We start from the raw sequence: 21242 nt of genomic DNA, 5'->3' as shown, positions 1-21242 counted from the left end.
GTTTAGCCAAACTCTGTGAAATCCTTCAGAACTAGGTGCTGGAGGGGTTAACAGTTCTAGTGATGTGACCAGTAAGTTAGCAACTGTAACGTACCAGTTTGCCTTTCTTCTTTTTTTTTTAATGTATATATAAAAGCAGATTATTTTACAGAGGGAAATCACAATAGATCTACTACATGTTGGTATCTTAGCTCTTCAGTTTAACACAGTGCAGTTGGCAGGTTTGGCGCTTTGTCTGAAATATCTCAGTACAGCTCGACTTTCACATGGTAAAAAAGAATGTTCAGAATTTTAGTGGTACAATCTATTTACAAGAAACACAGAAACACCTGCAAGTATTATAGAGAAGAGACAAGCCCTTAAGTTCCAAGGTGTAGAGTACCCGCTGTCTACTGCAAATAATACTCACGTGAGTGGATTTTCCCTGAGGGTAACTTTTACTATAAATAGGAGCTCTTGGCCGTACTGTAGCATCTGGCACTGGTGGCTGCGGGTGACAGGAGAGCTCAGCCCAGGCTTGGGCTCTTACAGTTATTAGGAATATGAGATTTCAGGTATGTTGTTTTCTAGAATTTTAGAATCAAAGTATTGCTGTTGCAAAATTACACCGCTGTTCACACCAGTTGTGTGCCATGCATGTCTAAAAATGTATATACACTTTTAAATAGCAATTCAGTGATCCTTCCTCCAGAATTTTCTGATCAATTTCCCCAGTAAAATGGAAACAATCTTACAAAAACTTCCTTAAACCAAGCAGAAGCAGCCACACATTGCTAAATATTATACGGGCACACAAAGTATTCCACTGCAGATTTACATTACTGACTGGCATAGATCCTGATTTTTAGCTACTATTTATTTTCTGGCCTTCTAGGGGTCTGCTTCAGTGCTTTGGAGAAGAGGGAGCTGCCGAACCACTGATAACCAGCTTTTTGTTCTTCAAAATGGGCTCAGTAGAATGAGCCCAAAGCTCAGTCAGGCTTTGTATCTTTGTTGTTAAGAAATGTGGGCAGTATTGCCAACGGTAAATACAGCTGTAAGGACTGCAGCAGAGTTTTTGCAGGAGAGTGCATCTGTTGAGATAGTAATTGTGCTTGGAGCAATATTAAGCTGTTACAGAGGGAGAAGGATGGTCCTGTAATACTGAACTACAGGACTGGTACATTTTGGGGTTGTATGTAGGAGGGAAACTCAGTGTTTCTTTCCATCTTATGTGTAAAGTTCAAATACTTGTTCCCTTATATCTCTAGACATTCTTCCCACCTAGCTGGGGGGTAGGGGGATTATTAATTAGGAGGGGTTTTTTACACTACAGCTCAATAAAAGTTTCAGTGTCTCTCTTTTTTTTTAATCTAGGGAGCTCTAAAGAACCATCTCACCCCGAGGGGCATTCCACCGATGTTTGCAAACTCTGTTTTGCTCTTGTTAAAGCACCTGTTGTAGAGGTACAGCTGTGTGGTAATTGTTCAAGCTTGAAAGAACCCCTTCCAGTTTCGAGTCTTACCAGCGGCGTGGAGTATCTTTGGGCACATTCTTCCTTTAGGGGTTTGCTTTGGTTATCTGGGTATTTCTGAGGACGAGCGCAGCTTTCCAAGTGGGAAGGTACAGGAATAAATAACTTTAAACACTCTTTATTTATGGAGAATTGTTGGTCATCCTGGAAATGTGCTTTCTTTGGGTGTTTCTGTAATATGTGCTTCTCCTTTATTGGGAGAATAGATTGCCAGGTTCCTGAGATATGAATAGGCCTAAGGCTGTCTGCAAAGTACTGTTTCCTGAAATCTGTCTAGGCAAGTATCCCCCATCAGCCCAGACTCTTTCTGTTCTCCGTGGCAGTGACTTTAAATGGTATCCTGAGATTTGTTTCCTTTCACATAATTTTTGGCAGCAGGATTCATCAAGGGAATTGCAATAAACCCAGTGTTGGAAATGGGTAGCATGATGCAAAGATGCTTCATGAGCCAGTTCCTCTGCAGAGCTATTGTTCTTGCACAACAAAAATGTTATATGCTTTCTTACAAAGGCATAAGTGCTTCTTGAACCAGGAGCTAATTTCTTGAAATAAACTGTGAAGAGACTTGGAGACATCTAACGACATGTAGCTGGGGACTTTTTAAAGTGGAGGCTGGAGTAAGGTGAAGGAGGAACATGAAAGTTGTCTTTACATTGATTTTCCAGTCAAAGTTTTACCCACAAAACTTCTTGGTAAGTTTTCGAATTATTTCTGAAGGTGGCTAGCATTGGTGACGTAAATGATGTGGTATTGTTACAGGGACTGTTTTATGTTTGTTCCTCCTGTGCTCAGAGCAGGGGTAACCACCACAGATTGCCATGTTGCTTTCCATTTTTAAGGTACGTCTTCATGAGATGCCAAAGGACTTCAGAGCCAGTGGTGTCTGGACACTGTAGTGTCATCAAACAGATAAAAACACTGCCAAAATTGTTACTGAATTTACCTTCCACAGCAAACAAGGTATCCCACTCCACCCAGTCAAAGGCTTTTCTGTCAACGGCAGGTAGCTTTGTGTATAGCAAGGCTGAGCCCAGGGAAACAAATCTCTTACCAAGCTCATGAGCAATACAGCTAGTGAATTCATTATTCTAACAGCACCACACAAGGCTTTACAAAGCTGTTCCTCAACAGCGCTGTCAATGTGTCAAGCTAGTCTGACCAAAACCTGCTATTAAAGAAATAGTGTGTTTTGATATTTGTTCACTTCTGGCATTCTGCAGGTCTTTCACCAATAAAAGTAAAACTCCTGGAGTTTCGTCATCTCAAAGTCTATCTTGAAAAAGAGCTTTAGCTGGACTTCGTTTTGTAATAGCTCCAGCTTTTCATCTTTTCCAGTAACCTGATGAATTTAAAATGCTTTTGTACCATAATTTTTTAAGACCATTCAAATTCTTAAACATCCAAAATGTTCTTTTGTTTTTACTAAGCTAATTTCTGTCCTTTAATGTCCCTTAAGTTTTGTTTTTTATAAAAAAATCCATCTCTTCTGTAATATCTCTGGAAAAGTTTTTGGCTTTTTGGTTGCATTCATTAGCTTGAGTGTAGCAAGTTCTAATATTTCACTTTGATTTATGTGCAGTTTTCTCTATCACTATGATGACTTTGGCCTGTATTTTGAAATATATTGCTGTTTTCTAAAGTACTTCTTTTTGCCAAATTCTGTTTTGCATTTCCTGTTATCTGAGCTTTTATGTATCTTCCAGTGCTTTAAGGCAACTTTTATCTTGGAAGCAGAGAGATACAAATTAATAGGTTCCAGTAAGTACCTGTGGAGCACAGAGAAAGTTTTGACAATTTCTGCTGAAGGGGCCACTCTCCAAGCCCTCCTTCACACCACGCTGTAGGTCTCCTAGAGCTTCTCCAGGTAGGCATGTGTTGCTGCTAAAAGATCCAGCAAGTCCTTGAAAATTTGCTAGCTCTGAATAAGGCAATGCTGCAAGCTGGGTCTGGACAGTGCCTGAAGGAGCTGCAAATCAGAGGGTCAGTGGTCCAGCCGGTGATTGTTACTTAGTTGTATTATTGTCGTATCCAAAGGAATTAACTTGAATCAGTACTCCCATCATGATAGGTGCATGTGAACACAAAGAATGACCAAATAATTTGAAAACCGTTAGGGTGCTTGTGCCTACCTGACTTTGTGCTTTGGAAAATTTTCCTCTGCCCTGGTGGGAATAGACCCTGCCTAGCCATCTCTACAGTGGAGTGGAAAAGCTCTCTGCTTGTTTTTTCTCTACTTTTTTAGAAGGAAGTAAAGATACAAAATGAGCTAACACACAGGTTAAGGGTCACCCTTATTGTCTTGCTTACTGGCATCTCCCATGGTGGTTGGGATTTGCGGTGACTTGAGAACTTGGCATCACGAGGTTGTGCTGCCCTTAGTTGACACCATGAGGTTGGTGCTGTCAGCGTGTGCTTGGCTTCCTCCCAGCCTGCAACATCGCTTCCTCCCCCTGGGATGGTTGTCTGAGGATGGCCTGCGGTCTCTTGCTGCCCTTGGAAGAGTCATTTTCTTGGTTCCTCTTCCAGCTTTTCAACTCTTTCCTCTAAGTCAGAAATCTTTTTGAGGAGAGGTTGGAGTGAGTGAATCACATGGTGCCTTTTTTACCATTGGGATCACCGCTGGTTAGGTTTTCAGGCCGTGGTACTAGTTTGGATCTTGACAGCAGATCAGATGAATCCCTTGATTTTACTTCGAGTTTTTCTTGGATTTCTGATGGTGCGTGCCAGACAGGTGAATGTAGCAGTTTTCCCTCTGGAAGGCATGAATGTCTGCTGTCCTCTTCCCCAAGGGTTTGACCCAACAGAGCTGAGACAAACCCTGCTCCCATGCTTGTTCTATGGAGACAGGGTGAGCTGGCCTATCATCTCAAGAATGAATATGTTGACTTCTTGACATGGTTTCTGCGTGTCTGAAAATGTATGTGTAGCTATACTAGAGTAAAAATGCTTCTTTCTACTTGGGTTACGCTGGCAAGTGTTTTAAGAAGGTGCTTCTGCAGATTTAAGGGTACTGGTTCTCCAGGTGAGGTCATGGGGGTATGAAGATGTGTCAAGAGCATGGGGTGTATGTACCTGTTTGTCCACTGTGAGGTCTTCTCCTTTTCTGAAACAATTCCACCATTCGTTTTCTGGTGACTGAAGGCGTATTTACATCTCTCATGTTGTAAACCTTGCCCTCTTGAGATGATCAGCTCCTCTGGTTGACTGATGGATTGTCTTTGCCTTTTCAAAGGGGTTTATCCTTTGCTCTGCGTATGCTTCTGAGTTAGTGTATGCTTATGGTGACAGCTTGGATGAATTCAAGCTCCTGTTCTGGAATAAACTGGTCCAGTGTCACTTGGAGCCTGAAACTTGTGTTGTAATTTTGGCTGACTGCTGGAGGTGACCACTTTAGAAGCGTGTTTTACGAGTGGAAAGTAACGCACATGGTGGTTTCAGAGCCTGTGTTCCCTCCTCTTGCTACATCTGGAGCAGAATGTCTGCAAGATCACATGTTCGTGAGTAACGTTAGGAAAAATGCAGAGCTCAGTTGCACCAGCAAATCCACAGTGTGGTTGTGCTGGGCTTCCAGAATCAGCCAAGAGCAGAATTTGTCTCTGAGGACTTGAAAAATTTTGTGTTTGTGGTATAGATAGAGAACCTTAATCTATAAAATATCTGCTGGAGGAAAAAAAAATTATGCCCATTAAAAACAGGAAGTAATTTTAGTCGTCTGTAAATGACTTGCTAATGCACCAGCTACTCTACCTTACAGTGAGTAGTAACAGAATTCATGTATGGGAAATATTCCTTTGAAAAAACTCATTTGCACAAAATACACATGCGATTCTGCTGTGCCTAAGGAATGTGACTATAATGATTACATTCAAAAGGGGCAGTCCTCTCTGCAGGATTAATCACTTATTTCTAAAAATACATGCTCAAATGTGTTCTGCTCCGTAGAAGTGTGAACGGTTATTATGTAGTCTTTGTATCAAAAAGGATTTATTTATTTTTACAACAATGCGTTGTGCTGTTGCTTAGTGCTCAACCGAAGCTTTTAATTGAGGTAATTCTGCACATTTGCGTAAGAAGTATGACCTTTTTCTTTTCTGAAACCAATAGCTTCTGTAGATACTATTATTCAGAATACAATACACTACAGAGAAACTTGTTCAAATGTGTGAATTGCAGCACAAAATGCTAAACAAGCTACATATAGAGTTAGAGCATTATATAGAGCATTAACAGTGCATGCATATAGCATTCATCCGTGAGTACAATGTGTTTGTACGAAGTTTTCCGTCTTTTCTGAAAAAGTAATTTCATAGCTCTTATCAAGTGGTTAAACTTTTGGATTTAAGCAGTTTGACTGCATGTAAAACCTCTTTATTTTAAACAGCTTTGCCTGACGCTTTTGGGGTGATAACCTGGGTATCTTCCAGCTTTTATGTATTATCTGTCTTTGAAACTATGGCCTTGGAAGACCCCCCCGTTTTGTACAGGTGAAGGACTCTTTGCAGTGATCCCAGTGTGGCTCAGTAACAAGCAGCTCGGCTGGGGACACCCCCTGCCCACTTCAGTCTGCACAAGTGAACACCCCAACAATATTCCGTGCTGGGTTGTAGCATTGAGCATGGACCTTTGCTGAAAGCCGTGATCTTGAAGAGTGGAAATGATCTATCACACACGACTCATCTGCTTTGTTTCTCCAGGATGTTTCCACAACTTCGTCAGCAGTGATTTTGGCCTAAAATAAGTAAAATACATCATAGAAACAATGGTATTTCCTTTACTACAAGTACTGTTTGTGCCCTGTGTGTTCATGGCATTTGATACACCTCTGGATCTGCGTGTGCCTCATTAGCAGTGTCTTCAAATGTCTTTCTCTTGCTCCAGCCCAAATGTCAACAAAATGTAAAACTTCCAAGAGCACCACAAACACTCTACCCTTTTAGTTTGTGTGATATATAACTGGAAAGAAATGGAGCCAAATTACAGTTCTCTGCCATCTGTTTTAGTTGATAAATGAAGAAACTTTGAGCTCAGTTCACCCCTGACTTGAGGTCCTGGCATTGTGCCTATTTAAGCCTGAGCAGTATCTTCACCCCAGTTCCTGTGTCGTTTCCCAGTTAAGGAGAGAGAAGGTATATTGTTTCTTTGAGCATTGCCCATAGGAGCAGTTGCTTTGCTATATGTTCGCTTTGGTTTTTATTTTGGCCTCAGTACCTGTGGAAATGGTGGCTCACGCAGCGCTGCGCTCAGTCTCATGCTCCCCTCTTAGTAATTTCTAAAGCTTTTGATCGGCTTCAGTCGTCTGTGGTGGAGAATGCGAGAAGTCCGAGTGAGATGAGTTTCTGTAACCTTAGTGAAAATCCTGCACGTGCTGTTGGGTGCCTCCTGCCCATTTGTACCTGGGAAGCTCCGACTTGGCTACACCTCGTTGTGTTGCATTTTCTAGTGGGCAAGTCAGAGGGAGCCTGGGGACAGCCAGAGTACAGGCATATTAGAAGAAGACGGTAGACGTGTGGCTTCACAGTTTGCTCAGGGAACAGCTATGCGTGACCACAAGAAAGGCCAGTCCTGGACTACTGTGAATACTAGAATATAAAAATCTTTGTTTGCTGCATTATTCCTCTTTCTAGGCAGTGCTAAAATATACACTATCTACTACATACCCACATTTCTCTTGCCTCATGTGCATTCCTTGCACAGCTTTGTCCCATGGAAAAAACAGTCCTTCAAAGATTGTAGACTCAGGATGTAGTTTGCCATGTTTTGGGGTAATTATGAAAGAGGATGGTAAGTCAGAAGGAAGTCAGAAGAAAGCAGTTAGCTGAGAAATGAGCTATCAAATAGGAATAAGATTCTTGTTGGCGGTTTTTGCCCGTCTGAAGGCCTACCTGGAAAATGTTCATACCATGTGAAGAGTTGCTCGATACCAGAAATTGGTAGAAAAACAGTGTTAGTTCAGGTGTTAATGAAAAATAGGTGCAAGTGATAAGCTGTGTGGTTGTGTGTGCAGAGAACAGAGGCTGCAAAACATGGGGTGAGCGTGCTCTTCTTCTCGGAAGCTTGTTCTTTTTGACATTATCTGAACATCTGAGAAGCTAAGGAAGAATTCTGCCAGGATTTTCTTGTTCCTACAGGAAAAATAACAATATTACCCTCTAAGAGTTAAAGAAATGCCTCAAATGTTAGGACGGTGAATTGGCTTACAGTGCTAACAGTGTGTCTATTTAAAGACAGCCCAAACTCTGACATATCACTTAAATAGTCAGACAGAAAAAGGTGGTTGGTTTTTTTTCAGTACTTAAACATATTTCGGCTGCTGTGAGTTACTGGAAATTACTCTACTTTCTTAGTAGAAAAGGAAATTGTTCTACTGACAGCATGAAGGGCTAATAAGCTGTGAAAATAAGCATGTTGGTTTCTTAACTACGTGTATTTTCTAGTCATACAAGAGATGCTAATCGTGAACTCATGACCTCTTTTTTTCCAAACCAGACATAATTAAAAAATATAAAATAAAAAAAAAATCAAAGCCATTTAAAATAAATTCTTATGAGACTGTAACAGAATTATATCTTTCTTTAAACAGAAGTGTTTATCAAACCTTCAGATAAGCAAAAATACCACTTTGGGATGAGACTGATTTAATTTACTTGCTTTAAATTTAAGTGCTTTTTTTCATGGTATCTTGTGGCCGTGATGTTAAAGTGAATTACTTTGGTTAGTCTGAAAGTATCTATTTTAAAATGTGTCATCAGATTTTCTTTTTCAATTGAAGAATGTTCACAGAATGGCTAGAGAGCTTGTGTTTGTGTGTTTGGCAAGACTTTTTTTCACTTTGGGGTCAGAAAGTAAGAAACTGGGTATTAGGTTTTTTGTTTATTTGGGTTTTGGTTTTGGATTTTCGTTGGGTTTGGTGGTTGTTTTTTTTCTCCCCACCTGGATTTGGTATGTATTCATTTAAAGACTGGTCTTTTCTATTAGAAGCCAGCAGGACAAATCAGGTAAATTACACTCGAGATGACATTAGTCCACACCCACACTGGAGAAGAACCCATGCAAGATAAAATAAAATTCGCTAATGGCAATTGTGTAAACTTAGAGTAGTTGGAAGATCATTCAGCAGACCTTGTTCAGCAGTGCTTGGTGTTGTCTTTGTAGTAAGGTCTTCTGTGTTTCCCCCAGCAGTGAGATAGATGAATTCAGTATATGCATACACTGTGTAGACAGACCTAAATAGTTTTAATATAATGCTGGACAGACTTGTTTGCTTCTTAGATCAGAACCATAGTTCTAAGATTCTTGTGGTGGGTTTTAGGGGGGTCATAGATGCTGCATAAGCCAAGATACGAGCAACAAAAGAGATGGAGAGACTTTTGAAAACTATAATCTTTATTTTCTTTCACTTTTTCTTGTCCCTGTGTTTATCAGTGCTGTTTATATCAGTTTATCAGGCCCTAGAGCGGCTGGAGACCACCACTGATGTATCTGCTCACGGAGAGAAGGGGCTGGGGATAGGAGATGGTCTAGCTCCACCTTCTGCACAGCGGCAGTAAAGCAGAGGGGAGAGGGGTGCAGTGGGCTTTTATTTGGAAGTTATAACGTGAGGAATGACAGCTGCTAAGTACAAAAAATAAGAGTCAGGCTGGAAACGCTGGGTGTGAAGTGAGCATAATGAGTATAAAGTGGCATTTTAGCATTTTCGAGTTGCTCTGTGGTCAGAAAGATGAACAGATAGGTGTGCAAGTGTAGTTGGGAGCAGTTGGATGGTGCTGCTGTGATTTAATGCATACGTTTTACAGGATTATTTCTGCTTGGTATTCCCTGAGCCTTGTAATGTTCTCCCTTATCATCACTGCCCCTGTTGTTTGGTGCTCTGCTTTGGAAACTAGTATTTACACACATGCGCACACACATAGAGGAAGAAAAGGGTTAAAGCCCAGCTCACTTTCCCTTCCATTTTTCTGTTCTCTTCTTAGTTTTGTCCTGTCTGAGACCTGCGGTGCTGCCTCTCCCTTCTGAAGGTTTCCCCTGGGTGCTGTACCATCCCCTCCTCCTCCTGCCACAAGCAGTAGGGTGCATCCTGTTTGGGGTTACTGCTGTGTCACTTCAGATGACATGCGCTAGCATGAGAAGGGGAAAGGGAAACGAAGAGCCAAGTGAGCGATTACTTTGCCAACAGCTCCTTTCCAAAAAAAAAAAACCCCGACAAAACAACCCAATCCGAAATGTCCTGGTGGCATTGACAGCTATTGCTGTCCAGCACGTGAGCTTTTCTTTCCTGTTGATGCAGCAGAATAAATAGCCTCATGTGGTGCTGTTACTGGTTCACAGCAGGACACCCACAGCACTAGGCTTCTTCCATTTTCCACATCTTACAGATGCTCATGTGGACGACTTAATAAGGGGAAAAAAGATGAGGCAAGAAAATACTTTTGAATGAGAAAGCAAAGCTGAGTCTGCCACTCCATAGGAACAAGAGGAAACAGTTAATGTTTTGGGGTTTTTTTTGTCATGTTAGACTGCGGTACATGAGCTACAGAAGATGCAAAAGCTGATCCTGAGTGGATCGGAGCTAATTGGGAAATAGCTCATTCTGCTGCAACCCCAGGAGAGTCCCTCTGGGAGACAGTCAGGAGTTGCCCCAGCCACATCTGTTGGCGACCCCTTGTTGGCTAGGAGTATCTGCAACTATGTTGTCACCAAAGCCATTACCACCAGCAAAAAGGGGTTTATTGAACATACACTAAATATATATATATCTTGATTAAGTACAACCTCTCCCAGTGGAACAATGTAGGTTTTATCAAGGGTTTCTGTTGATTCTGTGAGCTGTGAGGCAGAGCTGGTTTGGAGTGTGTGTTCCACCTCAATCCCATGATAAGGAAGGCGTGTGTTTGGAGTGAGTTTCAGTGCTGATACCCAGGGAGGGCATGCCGAGCTGAACCTGTAATTTCTTTATCACAAGGCCAAGACTTTAACAGTAAGAAAAGCTGTGTGGGCACATAGGGGCTGCTTTCAGCTGATGCTCAAAGCTTGCATGTGTCTGGCTTGTGGAGTTTTCAGTAAGACTTGACCAGTTCAGCTGTTCTGCAGTGGAAAATCCCTCTAGATGAGTAGTTGTTTTGAAAAGCTTGTTTTATTTAATCATCACAGGGCAATGACCAGTCCTACCCTGTATTTTCTGTTCCTACCAGTCTCAGAAACCAAAGATGGTGAGTGTGTAGTGAGACTTAGAAAACTGAAGTGGACAGCGTAAAATGTGAAAGTACAGAGTTTAGAATGACAGTGAGCAAAGCACTCTAGTTCAAACCCAGTACAGCACTTGGTTAAGCTTGGCATAAAGACTGGGGAGCTCCTTTAGCTGGCTGACAGCTAAAAGCACCCTAAAGTGCTTTGGTGAACCAGATATTTGGGACCTCACAGTTTTAGTGCATTTGTTTGTTGGCTGTTCCATTATCTGTCAGTCTGTATTTTTTTGCAGATACTAAATGAAGTTGTATGGCCATGTGGCTTGTTCAAGCGATTTCTATTTGTCCTCGTGCCCTTATGAGTTACATAAAAGTGAAGTCAAGCAATGTCTTTAGTGTCTGCTCTATATAGATCTACCTGAAATAGTTTCAGGTCACCTTTGCATGCTTAATTTGGAAAACAGTTGAGCAGCATGACTCTTGCCTTGGAGAATTGATCAGTCTGCGCACCTCACGGTAGTCTTGGGGCTCTTGCAATATCTACGCAAATCAAGATGTCATCCCTTCTGCAAATTAAGTAGGGGCCCGTTCAACTTGTAGAGCCAGTAAGGGAGGGATGTTCAGTCCACGGGTTGGAGACAAGTTAGGAAAGTCTTCCCTCCTGAAAAGCAGCTGTAGGATAGATCCAGTCCACCTAGATATTCATTAATGTTATTTGGCAGATCTGTTAGTGCTCCTAGTTGTTTCTGATTCAGAGCCTGGCAGTAGTCTTGAAATGCAGTGACCTTCCTGGTTAGCAGTTCTGAGGGTTAACTAAGGGGGTTGGTTAAAGGCTCCCAGGCACAGAGCTGTCATGGAAGCAGGTAACCGCTCTGTGTGCGGAAAGGTTGCAGAGTTGGGCAAAGCATCATGTAAGACTTTTGAAGGTGCTGGAGGATGCTTAGATCACAAGTGACAAACACACTGGTGTCAGACAGGTGTTGGTTCACAGGGAATATCTATCATTAGCACTCATGGGATATTGGTATCAATGAGCATCACGTATGGATAGACCAGACTGGGATTTCGTTCCATAGGTATTAATTTGTTATACTTGTTTATACAATCATCCTCTGTCTTTAGTTCGCAGTTGTTCCTGTGTAACTGAGACCTTTTTTTTGTGAAATCTGAGGGGGGAATAAGACTGAGTCAGCGTTCTGCTTAAGCCATGTGCTTTACTTTAAGTATGTAAGTAGTTTCATTGCTCCCAATGAAACCGCTCATGTGCTTAGCATTAGCATGTGTTTTAAATAAGTTGCTGATCCAGAGTCTAATTTTTTTTTTTTTTGAGTAAAATCTACATAAATGAGGAGGGTAAGACTACAAATACACAGTGTTTAAAATGCTACAAATCAAAGGTTTAAGGTGGTATTCTTCAGGAAAAAAAATCTTTTGGCATTTAATGCATTTTAGTGACACACTGAGCTTAAATGTCACCTTTGTTGGAAAAATGATCATCATCTGTTAATTTTATGTGACACTCTTTATAAATGACCTGGTAACATAACAAGCTAAAATTCACTGTAGTCCTCTACAACACCAGGCTTTAGACTGAAAGCAGCATTTTGGGATTATCCCTACATCAAACCTCAGCTGAACTGAGTACATTTAAATAATTGTCTGCCAGCTTTTCCTATTACAAAGATACACAGTTTGTGAAATTGGTTTACCATGTGCTGAAAATTTCTTTGATATTTTTAAAAGCCTGTTGCTATGGCAACCGGACCCTATAACAGAAAAGCTTTTTGGTAATAAGAAGGCTAAGAAATTTTGTTAATGTTCAGGAAAAGCAACAGAGCTTGTATTCTTTTTTTTCCAAAAGCAAACAAACCAACCAGCCCCAGAAGAAAGCGTGATATCCCGAAGCAGCTTGCACCCGGATTACCAGCTGGAAGGGCACACCCTGCTTGCAGGGCTTGCACTGCAAATGCTCACACTGGGCTCAGCTCTTATGGTGGAGAATAATCTGGAGTTCACGAGCATCTTGCTCTGAAATCCTTGAGATGGTTTTTGTTTTGTTTTGTTTTTTTATATGGAAAGGTTGAAGTGATTTGATGGTTTGGCTTATGGGCAAGGAAACACGAGTTCTGCTTCTCAGAACTGGATGTCCCCTTTGTGCTTTGCTAATACAGAAACTGGCAGAACAGGCATTACTTTTTCTTTGACGTTAGGGCTTGCAGCCCTGTTTCCTTGTGTCTCATGACTGAGTGAATCAACACCTAATTAAACAGTCACATGAGGGACAGAGTAAAATGCTGCTCAGGCGCTGATCATTGTGAATCTTTGGAGAGTAACTACTTACATCTGTCTTCCTCCTTCTCCAAGGAACCCTGAACAGCTGCAGCTTTGCTTTTTTTTTTATTATTATTTTTTTTTCCAAGGGAAAAAAGATCACATAGACCTCAGCTAAAGCACTGCTGTCTGTGCAGATAAATGAGACCTGGGTAGGGGAAAGAGAAGACTTGGAAGTACTGGGCAAAATCTTGAGAAATCGGAATTATTTGAGTTTGTGCAGGGGGTGACTTAGCTGAAAACTTGAAGCTGTAGTCCTTGTGCATTTGACACTCCTGGTAATTTAACTGAAAATGTGAATGTTGGATGAGGAAGTACAGTAAGATCTTCAGACTGGTCTGGAGGGATTCTTGGTATTTTTAATATTAGTTGTAATTCTTTCACTTGCAGCACGCTGCAAAGGGTCCATAACAATTGCTTTCCATCTCTGAGTGGCAAATACTTGTGTGGAGATTTATTGGGCTCTCAATTATCACCCAGTCACAAGTGCAGCCACCTTAATCAATTACACGGACGTGGCCTACAGCCAAGGAATGCTCAAATCCCCATGCTGCCTGCTCACGCTGTATGACTTTCACCACCAAGGCAATATTTTTTCCCCTTATAAAACTCACGGAACAAGTATTACAGGATGTTTTAATCGGCGTGAGCAGATGGCTACCTCCACCCTGACCTGGCAGTGGGCCGTCGGGGATGTGCTGGGCTGTGCAGCGGGTCTACAGCAGGGGGTTTGATTGCCCTCATGGAGGTAGCGGTGGTTTGGGTGCTCCATGGTGCAATATCTCCAGGCCGAAGATATCCACCAGGGGTCATCCTGGCCTGCCTGCTTCAAGGCTGGGGGGGTTCGGGGCTGTGCTCAGCCCAGGAGAAAGTAGGGTCACCCGCTGCCTCCTGGCACCCAGGGCACAGCATTGCCCAGCCCCACTTGCCCATCCCGGCACAGCTCATTAAAAAGCATGCCACAAAAAAATGCAACTGTTTACATTCTAGTCTTTAAAAAGTTATTTGTTTCTTGATATATCTATCTGATAAAAAATAAATGCTTATTTAGATGTGTTTACTCAGTGCAGAAATCACATGGCATGTGAGGCATAGCCCGAATACACTAGCAATCTGTTTATGCACCTTCCATCTTTTATTTTTTATATCTCCTGAAGTAATGTATTGAGAATCTCAGTTTTCACTTGTGTAAAAGGAAGAAAACTGGCACAGTCCTTACAGTTGCTGGGAAGAGCATGAAAATAAAAGCCTTAAAGAGTCTTTAAGCTGAAGATAAATACAGGGAATTCAGTGTTTGTCTATTAAAAAATGAAAATGTCAGGATTCCTCAGCCAATGTACTTTTGTTACATCAGGAGTCATTGAAGGGCTTATTATTAATATTGGAATTGATAGTACTAGCGGAGCTATAGTGACCCCTCTAAGATGTCTTCATTTTCATGGCACCAGAGTTCTTGCAGTCAACCTTGACTCTAATATATCTTCTTTTCATTGTATCCTCTATTAATATCTGTGATCTCCTAAACAAAAAGCAGCAATTCACCATTCAGTTACCTAAGCAATAAACTTTGCAGTTGATACACCTAAGCCTGTGAGTTTGTCTTTGTTCTGTGTCTAGCACTGTGAAATGGTCACTTTTTTATCATAATAGTAATTCTCAACAGTGGTAGCTCAGATGGAACGGAGATGCTGGTTTTCATGGGCAAAGTTCGCTTTATTGTCTACTGGAAACTCTCGTGTGTCGGGCAAAGATAGATGCTGCATGTCACTGGGTGTCATATTGTCATTCACATTTAGAAGAGGGGATGGAAAACAGAAGTTAGTTTTATGTGTGGATTTAAGGATTGAAGAATCTATCTAGACATCCCCAGAATTACACAACATTAAGGGGGAGGGAGGGGGGAAGACTTCCCCCCACAACCCTCCTCTGCTACACTAGATAATTCTGTGTGACTGTAGAAAATTCTTCATGTCCACCAACTGTTTATGTGCAGCAAAAGCGATTTGTATTGGAACTTTTTTCTTCTCAACTTTTCATTAAACACACACAATAATGAACTATTTACACTTTATTTTTAATAGCTACAGCAAAAGATTATTCTGCTCTGCACACCCGAGAGTGCACAATAAAATAACTGTTTGGCAGGGGGAAAATGCCCTGTTGTCTTGCAGTACCAGTTGGTATTATGGAGGTTTGTTCGGTGTCTTATTTATAGTAGATTGCACTTGGAAATGTGATACAAAACAAACACCAATGTTCCAGTAGCTTAGCCATGCATCAGATTTTTACTTTGATAGTTATTTTTATTTTAAGCATCTCTTATCCTGACTTGAAAAAATTACAACAGTGAAGGGACAGTCAATCTGCTGAGGTCTCAGCATCCGCATTCTTAAAAGAAAGATAATGTTCCATGTCGCACCCTCCAGGAATGCTCCCAGGCAGATTTGTATTTATGCTGATGCTCCTTTACAGACAGTTTATTCTAGTCATGAGACCTCCTCTTGCTGCTAATGAGAATCCTGTGTATGCAGAGTTTATAAACTTTGGTTCTCTGTTGATCTTTTTTTTTTTTTTTTTTTTTGTACTGCATATGAAAAGCACTTTTTTTCGGTATGTAAAAAATCTGGTTTCCTTTAAAGAAAATGGGGCCTGGGTGTGAAAAACCTGCAGACTGCTTGCAGTGATCTTTCGCATCATTTTGGCTCTTGCTGACCTTTGGCTGGGCTTATGTTTGTGTGTGTATATCTATGGTGCGTGCAGGTATGTGTGTGTGCTCCAGTTGTATACGGAGGGTTTATGCTTTAATACTGTCCACTCTTCCTCTCCAGCAGTGTGGAATTCAGTGGGATTTTTTTTGCAGGCATACAAGAATGCACAGAAAGCACATTTTTTAAAAAGTCTAGCTCAGTGGTAATCCTGCTAAGGCGAGTATTTTGTGGAGAAATGGTATCCAAGTATTTCTAGTCATATTTCAAATAAAATCCTAATTGGTTTTCTCTCTTTTTCTCTTGTGTGACTTCCAGCTCCTACCTTTGTGCATTACTAAGCAATAAACATTTCTTGGCCAGTAAGCATACTAGCTCTTTGTTGTGTGCATTTACAGCATGTGTGAGGGAAGCCTTCTTTCAAGACAAAGACTAAAAACACTTATTAAGGCAGTGGAGAACAAAAATGAATAATTTCATTACATTTTTAGCTTGTGGCTAGAGCAAACTGTTGTCTCCTTGGTTTAAAACCAGATGATTTATATCCAAAAGGTGCATGTGAGCCTTTGCGGCAATTCTAAATGTTTTCAGAAATGCCTTTGGATAAAATGAAGAAAGTAACTCTCTCCGGTGCTCTTTTGTTTTGAGGAATTTTTTTGGTTTATGTATGTTTAAGAATGAGCTACAGCCCCAGTCTGGCATCAGGGACTGCACAGAACCCCTTGGGTGGGATGTACCTCATCCTCTTCCCTATTAAATGTGGCTGGACACCATCACCCATGTCTTTCCCATCTGCAGTCAGATGGATATGCATGGATGTGCATGGCAGTGCTCTCCCAGGATCTCTCTGGAAGGTGATGGGCTAAGGCAGGAGATTTTGATCGCTTTATTTTTTGAACTTATTAAGTGTTTTTCTGAAGCTAGATAATATTATCAGCTTTGATTTCTGAGTTCAAATTTATACACACACACAAAATGCCTGCACCCTTTCAAAGAGATGAAGAGTATCATATTCCCTGCCAAAGCCAAAACTGCCTAGGTGGTAAACGAGGGACTTTGGGGCGGGGGGGAAGCAAGCTGCCTTTCTGCAGATACCTTTCAATGATAGATGCTATAGGCCTATTGCAAACCCCATAAAGCTTTCACAGCATAGGTTAAAATAAGTTACTGTATCTGGAATACAACTAATATTGTAATTACAGCTTTTTTACTGCCCAGTGGCCCATTTTGGGTTTTATTTTTATTTCCCCCCCTAGAAACAGTGCAGATAAGCAGTGAGGAGGAGTGGCTGAGGGGCTGTGCCCCTCTGCACTGCAAGTTGCTCTCAGTTGAGCAGGGGGGTTACATTCTGCGCACCCACCTTGCATTCCCCCATCCCTGCCAAGCCTGAACCGTCTCTGAGCATGGCTTTGTGCCCGCAGCTGGCAGCCAGTGGGTTTGGATTTGAGTGCAAGCTTGGACCCAGGTTTAAAACACGATAGGTACACCCTGGTGTGACAGTGACATCTCACTGTCCTCAGAAATTTAGAATCAGATGTTGTTTTTTAAAACTTACTTCATCTGTTGCAGATCAGTAAATCGGGTGTTCACTGTACCTGGATATACATCTACAGAAGAGAATGGTGCATGTTTAATCTTAAAGAGGCCTGAGTATTTTCTAGGATGTGGGAATGGTGACTCTGTTTGAACTAACACTGAGTATCTGAAGTCCTTCCTCAAGCAATAAATATTCACTGATCTGACTAAAGAACTACTTATTCTCCATACGCTTTGAGTCCCTCTCTATTTGAAGGGAAATTCCTTCCAATATTTTTCCTCGGCAGTTGTTGGATGGAGGTTGGCTCTGCTTTCAAAGCACTTGTCTTTAATATGCATCAGGTTACCCTGAGGTAAAATGGAAACCTTAGATGTTACTCCTGTAAATAAATGTTTACATAATACATTGCACTGAACTTCTCACCATTGCATGTCTAAGAAAAAAAGGTCACTTTTGACATCAGTAACCTTTAGAGAGTGATGCCTTTGCCACGCAGGTAAAGAAAGTTACTGTGCGCAGCACATTCTTTTCACTAGATCAAGAAGGTAGGAGAGGTCAAATGTTATTGCATACAACTCCCAAGGCTTGGCATTTTACGGTTTAAAGGCAAGATTTGATTTTAAGGCATGTGTCCTGTAAACAGCTCATGCCCAGTTTTGCTCATGTGAGTAATTCCATTGAATTCCCTGACACTAGCCACGTATGAAAGGCTAAGTCTATAATGTATGTCTGTGTGGGGTCAGGACCTTGACTCTTGATTTCTAAATGAGAAATTCCGTATAAAACATTCAAGGTCACAAAAGATAGTGGATTTGGATTTTGAACCAAGTAAGTATCTATCTCTTAGTTTTACTGTGGTTGTGTCAAAACACTTGCCCAGCATCAAACGTAAAAATATTACCTTCCTATAAGTCAGCAGCAAAACTGCTGTTGCGTCAATAGATTAAGGATTTCTCCCTGAACTTAATCCAGCAGACGTGTAGCAGAAGAGGTGTTCTCTGGTGGAATCCATCCTATGGGGGCAAAACATCATCCAGGCATGCTGGGATTGTTGGGTCTTGGAACCAGAGCCCATGAAGAAGTCCATCAGCTCACCCACTCTGTGATACAGGGGAATCATTGGGAGCCTTAAACTCTGTGTTGTGGGATGCAGTGGAACAGGATGTCCTGATGATAAATGGATTTTTGCTGCCTTTGTTTTTGAAATACTGGCAAACCCTGTAGGTTTTCAGGCACTGAAAAAAACTGAAGTAGTAGCTATGATGCTACACTCTCCTGCCTTTATGTATTTCTTGATCTTTGTCCAAAGATAATACAAAATTAATAGTATGAATTATTAGCCCCACATACGCCTGTGACAATACTTGATGGCTTTTAATGTGCACTGCTCTTTTGGATGCCTGGTTCCTTCTTCGCTTCCCTGTCCATCTCTCTCGCTCCTCCCCCACAATTTAGAGAAAAAAAGTTCTTTAAATAGAAAGCTCTTTGCTTTTGTGATGTACCGGGCAGCCGTCCTAGCATGGCCCGGGTTACCACAAGAGCAATCACGAAACCTTGTTTACAGCTATCAGATCGGTCAGGATTTCTTTGTGGGCATTATTTCACATACTTTATTTTATTTTTGCCACCCCTAAAAAAGCCTATATATTGCCATCCAGTTGTTTTGCATGCTCCTGATGCTTCACTTGTAATATTAATGAGCCCTTCCAGGGCATACAGTGCTTTCTTTGTTCTTATAGGAGCAGCTGGGGAGGGGGAGTGGGTGCTGCGGCGATGCAGGGAGCGGAGCTGGTTTCACTCAGCCTGCGGACACGCCGGAGGATGGAGCACCGGCGATGCCAAGGCAGGCAGTGAGCATCGGGAGCTGTAGGCACCTCTTTCCCGGCACCCATACAAACGAGACCCCCGTGTAGTTAAACACTGAAGGGCCTCTGTTTTAGGGGCGACATGGTGCGCAGGGGTGGGCGCTGGGATTGGTGGCGGCGGATGGCGGCTCCAGGTGGCACGCGCTGACAGCTGGGTCACATGATGGCTGTCAGCGCTGGCTCTTCCACCCCTCTGCCTCCGTGCTCCGGGGCTCCGGCACAAGCATCCCGTCGCTTCCAGGAATGTAAAGGCTGGGGGTGCAGTCTGGAAGGGGGCTGCCTTGCTTTGCGTCTCCCCCCTCCCCCCCAGCCTCTCCTTGACCGAGCAGGCTGAATTCCCGACGGTCGCGGCTCGTGGAGGTGCAGGACGGCAGCCACAGTTGCCAGGGGACTTGGGTCATGCGACTCAACTCCGATTGCATTCGCTAGAGGAGGAGGATAGATGGGACTGACATGTATGCTCCGGCGGCTGCCAAAGCAGCACTTAGCTTCCCGATGAATTAGATTGATCTCCTCTGCAGCGATACCCTGGAAGAGACAGAGGAGCGGGGAAGACGGGCGATATTCACTTGAGCAGAAATCCCGGGCTGTGCAAGAGAATGGAGGGACAGGATTTCGGTTATGAAACTCCAGGGCAGTGCAAACGCAGCCTGGTGCAAACGCCTATACTGGGCTTCAGCAAACTGCTTTCTTTAAGGTGGTTTTTGTGATCCTGTTGCTAGGATTAAGCCTTTTGCATTGCAGCATGGAGAGTCTTTTGTTTGAGTTAAATTCAGACCTCTTGATATGTCACCTGACAGTCTTGTGGTTTTGGATGAATATGGCTCATTGCTATTATTAACCTGAGTTGGCAGCCGGGCACAACAGGAGTTTATAGGGATTTTGAAAAGTGGAACTGCTCGGGGGACAAAGATGCTTCCCAGGTACAGTCACTGCACAGTTCTTGAGATTATTTTAATTATTTGAAAGCTTAATATTTTCACTGTGGTGAAAGTATTTCTCTTCCAGAAATGTGAAGCTTTATTTATGATTCTTACAATTGTATGTTAAATGGCACTAATGTATTTTTTTCCTGAATTGCTTCTATCTTTTACAGTTTTGCAAAGGGAAGTGCAGTCTACTTGATTAAGACCTTGTGTTCAGTGCTAGTGAATTTAACTGAAAGGAACCGTGTCTTGCTTGTGTGTGGTTTGGGTTGTTTGGTTTTTTTTTTATTAAAACAGGTATTTCAAAAGAGCACAGAGCTTGCGTGTGTGTGTGCATGTGCGTCCATATGTTTGCATGCATATATGTGCTTAAATCAGCTAAAAGCTGAAAGGACATATGTGAAGTAGTCCCAGAAATACTCTACGAAATTACTGATTGCAAATTCTGAAGCCATGTGAAGTACAAAGTTCCTCAACATGCTACATGTCTCTAACAAAACCTTCCAACCTACTTATTTTCAATATTGCACTCCAGATTATGATTAATATGCTGACTAGGCTGCACCTAACCTGTATATATTATGTATTTTTGCTTGTGGAAAGGCATCTGGCTCATGTATTGGATTTTAGAGCGTAAATTAGCTACCTTAACGAGAGCCAAGTGACTTGGTAGAAGGGAGAAAAAAATAAAAACAAACTAAAGTCAGCTTCGTATACCGTTAAAGAATTGGACAGAGCCAAGGACCTTGGAAGCCAATTGAAGTTTAGGTCCAAGTTTATTATACTGAGTGTGAAATATCTGGCTGACTGAGTATGTGCCTGGTGTACAATATGTGCTTAGTATAAGCAGCAGAAGTTTCCTGGAGCTCAAGTCGTGCAGCTATTCAAGGTGAGGATTGCTAAGCTGGTAACTGAATGAGACAGATTTATAGATGTAGCATGGAGCTGACCTCTACAGTGCTGCAGTGCCTGTGGACTGTCGCCCTCCTTCAAGAAATGAAAAAGGGGAGGCTTGGGTTTTTTAAAAAAAGAAACATTATTTCCTTGGGATGAACCTTAAAAATATAACTGCTACAAGCAGTCGCCCATCGCGAGTGGTTGTCCCTGAGACGATCCACCATCTCTCAGTTCTTCCAAGCTACCCAGGGTACAGGTCCTTTGACTTCTGCGAAACCCCAGCTGG

At 42.1% G+C, this 21242-nt stretch overlaps 1 protein-coding gene across 3 annotated transcripts in view; it reads left to right on the top strand.

Annotated features, from left to right (window-relative positions):
* The window catches only part of FNIP1 (folliculin interacting protein 1), a 69401-nt gene that overhangs the window by 3173 nt on the left and 44986 nt on the right, over nucleotides 1-21242 (top strand). Inside the window, exon 1 of one of the 3 annotated variants that reach the window (XM_054217223.1) lies at nucleotides 16884-20056. The exons of the other annotated variants lie outside the window; for them this stretch is intronic. Coding sequence (XP_054073198.1) covers nucleotides 20046-20056 — 11 coding nt within the window. The 5' untranslated portion in view covers nucleotides 16884-20045. Of the gene's footprint in view, nucleotides 1-16883; nucleotides 20057-21242 lie in introns of those variants that run through there. 3 annotated transcript variants of the gene reach the window in all.

This window comes from Rissa tridactyla, chromosome 11 (assembly GCF_028500815.1).
Source record: "Rissa tridactyla isolate bRisTri1 chromosome 11, bRisTri1.patW.cur.20221130, whole genome shotgun sequence".
Taxonomy (NCBI): Eukaryota; Metazoa; Chordata; class Aves; order Charadriiformes; family Laridae; genus Rissa; species Rissa tridactyla.
The sequence above is the reverse complement of the archived record's forward strand: the minus strand, read 5'-3'. Positions and strand labels throughout refer to the sequence as shown.